The sequence below is a fragment of the Glandiceps talaboti genome, chromosome 8 (assembly GCF_964340395.1).
Source record: "Glandiceps talaboti chromosome 8, keGlaTala1.1, whole genome shotgun sequence".
Lineage (NCBI taxonomy): Eukaryota > Metazoa > Hemichordata > Enteropneusta > Spengelidae > Glandiceps > Glandiceps talaboti.
Window position 1 is genome coordinate 1,559,624 of NC_135556.1, and position 12,570 is coordinate 1,572,193.

Genomic DNA, 12,570 nt, shown 5'->3' on the forward strand with positions numbered 1-12,570 from the left:
AGTTACTTGGTGGGCTTTAAACCCAAGCTTTACAATGCCAAATCAATGGATGGTGAAACATGGTATATTTATGTCACTGAGTCTTCAAAACATAAAGAGGAGAGCGAGTATTACTTGTTACTACCATACAAGCTATTTTGTTGTGGGTAACAGGAATGCAATTATACAGAGGATCAGTATCTAGAATCATGTATTATTCTAAAATCACATCAGCTCAGCACACATCATCTTTTACCTTTCATAAAAATAAAACATTCTCACATAGGTTGAAAACAACCATAACTGGGCATTGAGTTTATGACTATGATGAAATCATGAAACACTGGCAATGTACAATTCTAATTTTTCTGTTCTTTCACCAGATGTCATTGTGCTTGCCTTGACAAAAGTTCACAGATGAGACATACTGATGGTACCATACAAAGACATAAGAGAGGCTCATCGTGCATTGCTTCCTATAGTCAATTTACTATTTGGCAGCTTAGTTGTCCAAAATCTGGGACAGACGAGTCATCCCAAATTGCTGGGTGTATGCATTTGGGGATAACAGCCCTGATCCATTTGGTCAATAGCCTGAAAGGATACTGAGAAGGTTTGCCGAGATTGTTATTGATCGATGATACAAAGATTGATTGAATACAGTTGACTTTGCCCCTTCTTCAATGAGACAACTTTGATTTACAAATTTGAGTTTGTGATGGACAAGCAAACAGTTTACTATGTACTACTTTTCTAAGATATATAAACAAACTGATAAGAGTGTCATGATAAACAACATTTGAGTGCTGGTCTTGTATGTGATTTTGTTGTGTAACAAATTTTATCTTTGCACAAGTCTTTCCTTATTTCACTTTATACAAGGAAAGACCATTCATTCTTTAGTTGTAATATTCAATTCAATTGTATGATAGAAGCTATAGGTGATGGGGATGTTGGATGATGACAGTCACTTTGGGTCTTGTACTACCAGTTCCATCTCCCTTTGCATTCCTTGTCTGTCAACCAGCTTTTTTTCCTGATAAAACTGATCTTTCAGATGTCATAGTCATACAGATGTCTTCTGTTCTAGTCTTGTCAAACAGCTACAGTTACAATAAAAAGAAATTATTACTGTTGTTGTGATATCTGATTACTTATCACTAAGACAATATAGCACCCCAAATCAACCCATCATATATCTATACATACATACATCCATCCATACATTTGTACTTGTACTCCGGCTGGGCGTTAAATTTCAACTGACAGTTACAAATAAGGCTATTGACCAATCAGGGAAAAGCGTGTATCAGCAGAGTAGCAAATTTATCAAATGTCAGTGGCGGGAGTGTATTTTCTGTGTATGAGATCCAATTAATGGCATCCAGGGAAGAGTGATTAGACGCAGACTATCATAACAAAAACATGACCCCTGACTGTGACTGAACAGATAAGACTTCTGTTCACACTATTTTCGTAATAATAAACATTACCTCATTTAGAAGGTGTATTTAGAAGGTGAATAAAATACACATACTACAAGGTAGACGGTAAAATGGCAGGGAGAAAGCTACGGTTTGCTGTTATGACAGCTGAGGACATAGATCAGAAACTGAAGGCAAGTGTACTGAAAAACACACAGAAATACACAGAAAAAAATACTAGCTCATCATGCAAGTTTGGAATAGTTGGGCCGAAGATAGGGATGAAGACGGAATGGACAAAAAGTCACAATAATTGTGGACGGTATTGCATTGTAGTTTGAATGGTGTATTTTACTACAACTTGCGAGAGGTAGACGGTACTACTATTGCTTCATAATACACGACATTTCAAAAGTTGGAATGATGTATTTCATTTGCATGTAATTAATATGCTGTTTCTTTTCACTAGACACAGATAAACAATTTCGCTGAAAGTTGTATTTTTGATGTCAGTAGCCAGGTTTTGTTTTATCAGTGGCGATTAAATTTCATATCACTAGTTGCACAAACATGATGGATGTGATTGTATTGAGTAGTTTGTAGTATGAATGTCCTGCATAATAATATCAAACAAATGCATAGTGGTATGAAATACACTGTACATTGGGATGTAAATTGCTATTTTCGTCGTGCAACATAGCGATATACGTCTGTGACATTGAATGTTGACACAGGCATGTATCCAGTTTGTTGACACGTGTCAGCTTCGATTGGAAGTCACGTTGGCGTCAGGGTGTCTTGTCGAAAATCAAAACATAAACAATGGGTGTATGGAGTTTTTCCTGGGAAGAATATGACACCATCAAATTATCAGCCGGGGTACAAGATAAATGCCATCCTGGAAATACACGCCTCCTACGTCGGCGTGTATTTACCCGGACGGCATTTATTACATACATACATACATACATACATACATACATACATACATAGCTAGCCATGTATACACATATATCTATCCATGCAACCATCCATCCATACATATATCGTATATATGCATACATTATACATAGGACTAAGGAGTGAAAAAGTGATGGGTAGAACATCTATATTTTATATGTGTATGGTTGTGTTCATGTGTATGTATATACATTGTGTTTGTCCAGTCAACATACACCATACATTCACCATACACACACCACAGGCATGCGCATGTATAAAGACATAGAAAAGATGTACATGTGTGTATGTATAATGTGTATGTAACTTTTGTATGGTACATTCACAGACTCGCATAGGAATACATGTATATATAAATATGCATGTGTATGGAATGATCAAATTATGAACGTCTTTGTCTTTATCATGCAGTGTTTTTGCTAACGTTGGGGAACCTTGGTAACAGAAAGTGGTAAAAATGGCTCTGTTTCCCTGTAGAGTCTATGGTAATTTTGTTTGGAACAAAGGTGAAATGACATGGTCCCCCTTTTGATTTTACCTACTTACCGCTCTGAGCAAAAACACTTATGTATGTATGCATGTCTGTATAGTATATAGTATGTTTGTACGTACATGTACAAACTTGTATTGTATACATATTGACTTTCTACACCATATATGCCCATACAAACAGTGATACCACACATACATCCATACATATGATATGTACATAGTGCCTACACATGATACATACATCTATACATAATAAAGACATGTACATGTGTTTGTCATGTATGTATGTATGTATGTATGTACATATCGCTGTGTATGTGTACACATTATGTATACATGTGTACACACTGTATGTGTATACAGTTATGTATACATGTTGGTATGGTACAGACACATGGGCATACATGTATACATAAATATGGATAATGTAAAAGGAATCATGTATCTGTCTGTGTCTTTATGTATGTCTCTATGCATACATACATACATACATACATACATACGTACATACATATCTATGGTATATGTATGTACACACATACATACATACATACATACATACATACATACATTTATTATACACATAGCATACGGCATGCATATGAACACACACTAAACATATATATATACAGACATACTCGCATATTATACGTTTAGCATACATTGACTTGGACACCAGACATGAATGTATACACACAAATATGACAACATGCATGCATGCAAACATACATACTTTATATTGTACAATTATGAACTATTTCTATATGTAGATTTCTGTATGTAGATTTGTGTTATTTTATTTACATGCTAATTTCAGTTCACCCTTCTTATTCGCATGACTTTCCCTGTTGTGGCAATCAAGGGCTACCAATATGTTTCCCTTTCCACTTTTCCTGGTCAAAGTGAAAGCAAGATCAATAAAAATCAATGAAATATTGCATCAATGGTAATGTCCTTTACCACACAATTCAAAACTTACTATGGAAAATGGGACATCTTTAACACCAGTTTGTGTCTGAAGTAAATACAAAGGAAGGTATTGAAAAACATGAGTATATGTACAAATAATTCAATGAACAATTTTATCCCAGTCTGTATTTAGAAGTTGTAAGGATTTACTTTTATGATTGAAAGTGGAGTACGGTAAAGAAATTATTAATTGCATATGTGAAAAGAAAACCATTAAACTTCAAAGCAAAATGTATTCATAATATTACCTACTGTCTTTCTTTTGATCGCCATCATCATCATCACCATCATCATCATCATCATCATTAATTATACCTCGTTCTTCATTACGCACTCTTCGTTCATCAGATAAATGGAATCTGGTTTCCTATGGTCGCCACTCCTTCTCTTCAGCAACTCCTGAACTTTGGAACTCTCTACCCCTGGACATTAAAACCTCTCCCAATGTAAACATTTTCAAAAGACGCTTGAAAACTCACATATTTCAGAGAGCTTTTTCATCTCATTTCTAACTCTAAGCGCCACTGAACATTGTTTTCTTTGGATATTTGGTGCTATATAAATTTATTAGATAGATAGATAGATCATCATCATCATCACCATCATCACCACCACCATCTCCAGCACTTTCACCTCCATCATCATCACCAGTTGTGATTCCTTCAACTCCCGAGACAGCTGTTGATGTAGTACTCTCACCTCTCAGACACTAAAATGTACACAAGAATTGATAACACATTATATATGGATATTAATATCTGGTGTGGTACAAACAGTACTGTACCTGCACTACATACGATTACATGTGACATTGTACACCATAATTACACACAGACACGCACACACATGACATGTCGATACACAACTACTAGTCATCATTACTGTGTATGCAGTAGAAAAAAGTTTTTAAAGATATCAATTAATGTTTTCTCTCTTTTCACATCCCAGGACAGTAGAAATCATACAGATACTAAATTTTTCAGATGCATTACCGGAATTTGGATTCCATTGAAATCTCAGATACATTCAATTTCCCTTCCTTTACTTGAAACAATTTCTTGCTGAGGTATAGTTGATGGAAGACGTACCAGCAGCTGAAACAAATAAATGGTGGACATTCTTAGTATACAAATGTACTAAACATGTTATTTTAAAATTCAATACCAAAATTAGGGAAATCCACTTGCATCCATCACATGTTGTCATGTGATATGTCTAAACACAAAGTATATTTAACTTCACTGTTGGCTTGATAGTGTCATATTTTATAGAGCAATAATGAATTTGTTGTATATTGTCCTTACCAGTACTAAGAGCAAGTGAGGGGCTGCAAGTACCATGTAGCCCCTCACCAGTTTTTAGTACTGTCTTATGTCAGACACCCTTATACTATTAGTTACTGTACACTGTAATTTAGTAAAAGGAGGCTCTTACCTGAATAGATTCAGATGAAAATGAAATCATTCTGACCATACAAATGTGAATTTAACGGCAGTGTTACATCATGTATGTATTGGATGTTTAGACCAGTTGTCAGATATGTGTAATATAGAACTGTTTGATTGACTGATTGATTGATTGATTGATTGATTGATTGATTGATTGATTGAAGAAAATAAATCTAAACATCAATACATATGGTATACCCAAATGCAATTTAAATAATGTCTTAGCATTCTGAAAGTCAACATTCTGTAGATAATTTTTCAACCATATGTAGAAAGAATAGTGTCAGTAATTATTCCTAATTTTTCTAATACAGGGAACTTTTATTCTACTTTGAAAACAAAACATATCAAACTTACATAAAAGTACGTCTCTATCGTTTCTCATTGAGGTACATGTAATCATGGATCTATTATCTCAATGATAGATCCATGAGCAAACTTGATAATTATGAATCAATTTGAAATGAAAATAGAGTACACTTGTTTTATTTTGTGTTCAACTTCTTATTTTTATTACTTTTTCAAAGCTTTTTATCTTTCCGAGGGTTTTCACTCAAAATTAATTGCAATAATTGTAACACTGGGTTTTTATTATCTGCCTTGCTTTTTCAAAAAAGCTTTCTATTTTTCCGACGTCTGGAAAACTACACCGGCACAAACAAACCCAGCGTGTGGAGCCGATCTGCATACAAAGTTCAGTTATTATGCCCTTGCCTGCCCCACAAAAATCTGACATTTCCAAACTGCAATATAATTATGGGGACCCCCCCCCCCCCCCATGACCCAAAAGATGTCTCAAACTACCTCAATGCTGTCAAAATGATAAAGTAACTCTATGCATAATAATATTTTGAACGAGACAGCGAGAGCACGCTAAAAACTTTAGCAACGCGACTTGTCAAATGAGGCAGCTTATTTACAACTGACCGCCGTGGTCTTAGCCTGTAGGTACGGTTACCCATTTCAACATTTCGTGATACATCGATATTTTGACTGTTTTGAAGACTTAAAGATGCTTTTCAATATTTCTTAGTTCCTGTATGAAAAAATGATGAAAAATAAAGATAAGAAAACTCAAAATCGAAACTAACACTACAGCAAATTTGTAGTCAAAACAACAACATAAAGTCATCATCATTCTAACTCTGTAAACTTACCTGCCGATCAGGAATTTTGCTACCGTCCTTGCGATCTTGACTAATTTCCTTCCAACGATGTTTCTCCCCTCGATTGTTAATTTTCCCCTCGTTTTCCCGAATCTGGGCACGTTTCTTTCCAGTTAGCTTTATAGCTACACCGTGGCATCGCACATCGCTAAGCCATGTTGCGTCGAGTCATGCACAAACTCCGACTACAATGTAACTACAGCATTGGAGAAATAGAGCATGCGCAGTCTACTTTGATATCGCACTGACGTCAAAGGTCGTTTAAAGGTTGATGTATTCTTGCACGGCTTTTGAATGTTTATAATTATAAAAGCAATGTTGTAATATTCTTTAATTATCATTTTATACATTTATAGAAGGTTGTTTGGCTTTGAACATGAGGTCATTATACATGCTTTGGCATGTGTAAAAGTAAAATTATATTGAAAATTGGCTGTTGCTATCACAAAGATAGCATCAGGGATTCATAGACAAGTGAACGAACATTCAAAAATAACTATCAATTAATTTACAATACTAGTATTCTATATCTTCCTGTAGTGGATGACAGCAGGTCGGGGAATTGTTCATTCTGAAATGCCAACTGGTACAATTGCTGCACATGGTTTACAGTTATGGGTTAATTTGAGCAAGGAATATAAGATGAGTGAACCACATTATCAAAATTTACGAAACAAAGATATTCCAAAAGTCAGCAAAGACGGTGTAACTGTCAAAGTAATTGCAGGAGAATCCATGGGAGTAAAAGTAAGATGAGTTTACCTCAATCATTTTATTTTGATATGATACTTAAAACTTAAGGCCTGGCTAAAAATGTCAGTCCAGAGATGTGTTGGGATCGTTCATGTGTTTAGAATAGGACATCCTCACAGTAGAAAAAGTTTTTCGCAAATTCCTGTGACAAATGGTGAAATTGATCAATGAAATGTTCCATGTTGGCCAGGTCCATCAACTCATTCTTCCTGGAATGCACACTATTTAAATACAAGTCATATTTTTGATCTTTGGAAGCAGAAATTGATTAACTCTTATCTTGGCGAGCTTCACTTGAACTTGCTGCCATGTTCAATACACAATGGACGCTGGGAAAATCAGGGCTTGTGTGCCTGTAGCTATGTTGATTATTTTTCCAACTAACCTCCTTGTACCTGCTACTATGTAGAATTTCCTCACAACTTGTAATTTGCAACTATAACCTCCTTGTACCTGCTACTATGTAGAATTTCCTCACAACTTGTAATTTTGTTCTCATTACTATATCAATCAACCAGACTGTTAACAGATATTTGTTACCTACCCCTGATCTTAAGACTAGATCCTAAAGATATGCTTTATATATGTATACATATTTCTGTTGTACATGAGTACAATTACAAAATCAACTATAAACATTTCACAATATTGTTGTTACTTCATCTTTGTTCCATTGCATCACAGTTAGGGACAGTACTTTAAATTGTTTAATATTTTCACAAAACAAAAACATTAAATGAATCTTCTTCCTTTGTATGTACACTCACTTTGATTTAACAGAATTACAAAATGGTTTGGAATATTTGATAAAGAAATCACTAGAACAAAAAAGTAGAACTGTCTAGTCAGTCATTTAGGCATACTGCAACTATTGCCATTTCTGTGTGAGTAATTGACATAAAGGGTTTGGAATTTCTTTGATGACTGAAGGAAAATTCTTATTTCTCTTTGACAGTCTCAAGTAAGAACAAGAACACCAACAATGTTTCTTGATTTTAAATTGAAAAAAGGAGCAAAGATGCAACAAGATGTACAAGTAGGCTGGACTGCCTTTGTTTATGTTCTGTCTGGAAAAGCTTACTTTGGTAAGTAACGAACAGTCTCAGATTTTAAGGTTAATAAGGAATATTTTCTTAGTAATTAAAACCTGCATTTGTTATATGGAACGTTCAGAATGTCAATGATAGAATATTCCATGTCCAAAGCCATAACTCAGACATGCTTGAACAGATCTCATTCAAAGTTGGTATTAGGACAGTGTTCCATGACATACATAAATTATGCATATCCATTTTCATCGTGATACAATCCGATATGGCTGCCTGGCAGCGATTGTGTTGGCGCAGTTTTCATGTCCAAAGCCATAACTCAGAGACATGCTTGAACAGGTCCCCCCCCCCCCCCCCCCGTACCTGACCCATCCTTTATTGTTGAATGGTTTATTCCATGATCTTGAAGAGTAGGCATGTCCCATGTCCAACAAGGAGACACAACATGAGTAGGCATGTTCCATGTCCAACGAGCAGGCACAACATGTCTAAGTCTGTTTGATTTAGGTTCACAAGTGTTGTTGCATGATCAGAGTAGTGATATCAAGAAAATGACAACATAAACTGCCAGTTCCTTAAAACCCAATCATAGCGGGGACTATGTCATTCTCAATAACTTGTTTTATTAGATTTTCAGTGTGTATATAGTCATGCATGCTTGTCCTAGGACCTGGGAAGGCTGTATGTCTGTCTTCTTTAAACAAATACAATGAGTAAAGTGATATTTTGCTGCCTACTATGCAAAATGCTACATTCTTGTCATCAAAAATTCACATATAGTTAACAAAAGTCATTTACAACACATGTGATTGTTAGTCTCCGCCGGACGAAGTCCAGACAGGGACTTATGGATTGGGTGCCGTGTGTCCATGTGTGCGTCTGTCCGTCCGTCCACAGCCGTTTCTTGGAGATGCCTAGACCAATTTTTTTCAAACTTGGTACAGGGGCAACATACTATGGCATACATATGCACGTCAATTTGTTTTATGATACGATCCAATATGGCTGCCTAGCAGCCATTTTGTTTGTGAATTTTCCCTGTCCAAAGCCATAACTCAGACATGCGTGAACAGATCTCATTCAAAGTTGCTATTAGGACAGTGTTATATGACATACATGAGCTTATTCATTGTTGTCGTGATACAATCCAATATGGCTGCCTGGTAGCCATTTTGTTTTGTGAATTTTCCATGTCCAAAGCCATAACTCAGACATGCTTGAACAGATCTCATTCAAAGTTGGTATTAGCACAGTGTTCTGTGACATACATGTGCATATCCATTTTCGTCGTGATACAATCCGATATGGCTGCCAGTATTCATGTCCAAAGCCATAACTCAGACATGCTTGAACAGAGTAGTGATATCAAAAACAACCATATGAGGCCAAACAACATTAACCAGGTTTGAAAATGACAACATAAACTGCCAGTTCCTTAAAACCCAATCATAGTGGGGACTATGTCATTTTTAATGACTTGTTTTTAATTGTTTGAAAACTTTGAATTTGGACTGTAGTGACATGATTCTTTTACTGTTTATTTACAGGTCCATTATCCAAACAGGTTGTAGGTCAAGCACACACTACTCTGGTTCTGAGCGATGGAAATTGTTTCCAATCAGAAAATAAGGTACCCAGCTATAACTTTTATTTGAAAAGAATAAGGAGTTTCTATCAAATGGTTTTCCTTGGTATTTATTGAAAAATAAATGATAATTTAATTGTGTGTATAATCAAGTTGTAATAATGCAGTTCATCAAAGATGAATTATAAATGCATCCAAAACAGTACAACACAGCAATAGATGATGGTGGTGGGGATGGTGGTGTTAATGATGGTCTTGCTGCTGATGATGGTGGTGGTGATGATGATGATGATGGTGATGATACAATCTGATTAAAATCTGATGTAGATGTCAGTTAATCATTTATTGTTATTTTACCTCTGTATTTTTGCTTGAATTGACCTTCATGGTACATGTTTATGTTTTCATCGGGATGACTGCCTCTTCAACTATTACATTCATTTACTAATTACATACCAACTATTACATTCATTTACTAATTACATACCAACTATTCCATTCATTTACTAATTACATACCAACTATTCCATTCATTTACTAATTACATACCAACTATTCCATTCATTTACTAATTGCATACCAACTATTCCATTCATTTACTAATTACATACCAACTATTCCATTCATTTACTAATTACATACCAACTATTCCATTCATTTACTAATTACATACCAACTATTCCATTCATTTACTAATTACATACCAACTATTACATTCATTTACTAATTACATACCAACTATTACATTCATTTACTAATTACATACCAACTATTCCATTCATTTACTAATTACATACCAACTATTACATTCATTTACTAATTACATACCAACTATTACATTCATTTACTAATTACATACCAACTATTACATTCATTTACTAATTACATACCAACTATTACATTCATTCACTAATTACATACCAACTATTCCATTCATTTACTAATTACATACCAACTATTACATTCATTTACTAATTACATACTAACTATTCCATTCATCTACTAATTACATACCAACTATTCCATTCATTTACTAATTACATACCAACTATTACATTCACTAATTATATACCAACTATTACATTCATTTACTAATTACATACCAACTATTCCATTCATTTACTAATTACATACCAACTATTACATTCATTTACTAATTACATACTAACTATTCCATTCATCTACTAATTACATACCAACTATTCCATTCACTAATTACATACCAACTATTACATTCATTTACTAATTACATACCAACTATTCCATTCACTAATTATATACCAACTATTACATTCATTTACTAATTATATACCAACTATTCCATTCACTAATTACATACTAACTATTACATTCATTTACTAAATTAATAAATTAGTAATACACATGGACAAATATGATTATTAAAACCTAGTTGTAATCATTTTTGTGTTTGAGAATTAGTGATGGTATTTAAACCAAGTATTGTAAGCTTTTCATTGTGATATACAGTGGATGGAAATATCAAATAACATTGATTTTAGTGTTTGGTCTTTTAATTGTAAGGGTTTGAAATCATCGTATGGTCTTATTGATACAATTTAAGAAGGTAACAACTGTGATCTTTTGTTTGTTAGTGAACATTGTCTTACACCTCAGGAATCCCGCAACATTCAGGTTACTGAAAACAATAGGTGGGTACACATGAAGACTACTATCGATCTAGAGGAATCTTTGATTGGTCACCCATATGGTGGTGTGGGTTTCATTGCAAACAGAGTGCCAGTTATTTTGTATAAACCTTTATGCGTTGATTCTAATAGAATTTCTGACATGAAACTAATTGCTTAAATCTTACATTTGTTTCTGGTGTTGATGACGATGTTAACACTATAAACGTGCCTTTATTCCCGGTAGTCAACTGGTCTGATGATAGAATACTAGTATGCTCTGCCTATAGTGAGTACATAAATCAAGCAGCTATGTCATTACAGACGTGGAACATTGTCGACATCAGTGGTAGAGAGGTAGCTTATAAAGTTGTAGATTCTATGTGTAGTGATGTTGTTAATATCATGCACAATTTATGTAAAAATGTCAATTCTGACAATAATCGTCGATATAAAGGGAGTTTCAAGAAAAATAATTGGTGGAATAATGATTGTCTTATGACGTGAAATAGACAACGTTTTTTAATTTAATATTTGGAAATCTTGTGACAGACCTCGTATAGGTCAAAATTATCTTTGCTACAAAGCAGCAAAAAAGGTATACATGTAAAAGAGCATTGAACAGTAGGTTGAACGGTTTACCTCATTTGATCAGTTCACTTTATACTTGTCGATCTTTAAGAAAATTTTGGAATTGTATTTGAAAGTCGAAAAGTAATTTACATCAAAATAATGATACCTGTATTGGTATTAAACAGTTTTATGATCATTTCACCAGTAAATTTAATATGTCAAGTTGCACTAGCGACGTTATATCGTCAGCCAAGGTAAAGGTTCATGAGAAATGTAACAATATTAAGGATGTTGTTTTCTCTGATTTTGTTATGTCAGAATCAATGCTTGTTAAGTATGTTAAGAAACTTAGATCTGGTTGTGCGCCTGGTGCAGATGGCATTATGTCTGAACACTTGAAATATGCGATCAACTCAGATTATTTTTCACTTGAGTGTAATGTATTCAATATGTTTTAAATTTGATATTGTTCCTTTGTCATTTACTAAAGGTCTGCTTGTACCACAGTTGAAGAAAGCCACACTGG

The 12,570-nt window shown here is 34.4% G+C and overlaps 1 protein-coding gene across 2 annotated transcripts in view; it reads left to right on the forward strand.

Moving 5' to 3' along the window:
- Positions 1 to 12,570, forward strand: part of LOC144438725 (pirin-like) — an 81,852-nt gene that overhangs the window by 9,288 nt on the left and 59,994 nt on the right. For both annotated transcript variants that reach the window (XM_078127876.1, XM_078127877.1), the window contains exons 4-6: positions 6,979 to 7,185; positions 8,147 to 8,276; positions 9,788 to 9,870. In XM_078127876.1, the coding sequence (XP_077984002.1) occupies positions 6,979 to 7,185; positions 8,147 to 8,276; positions 9,788 to 9,870 (420 nt within the window). The remainder of the gene's footprint in view (positions 1 to 6,978; positions 7,186 to 8,146; positions 8,277 to 9,787; positions 9,871 to 12,570) is intronic.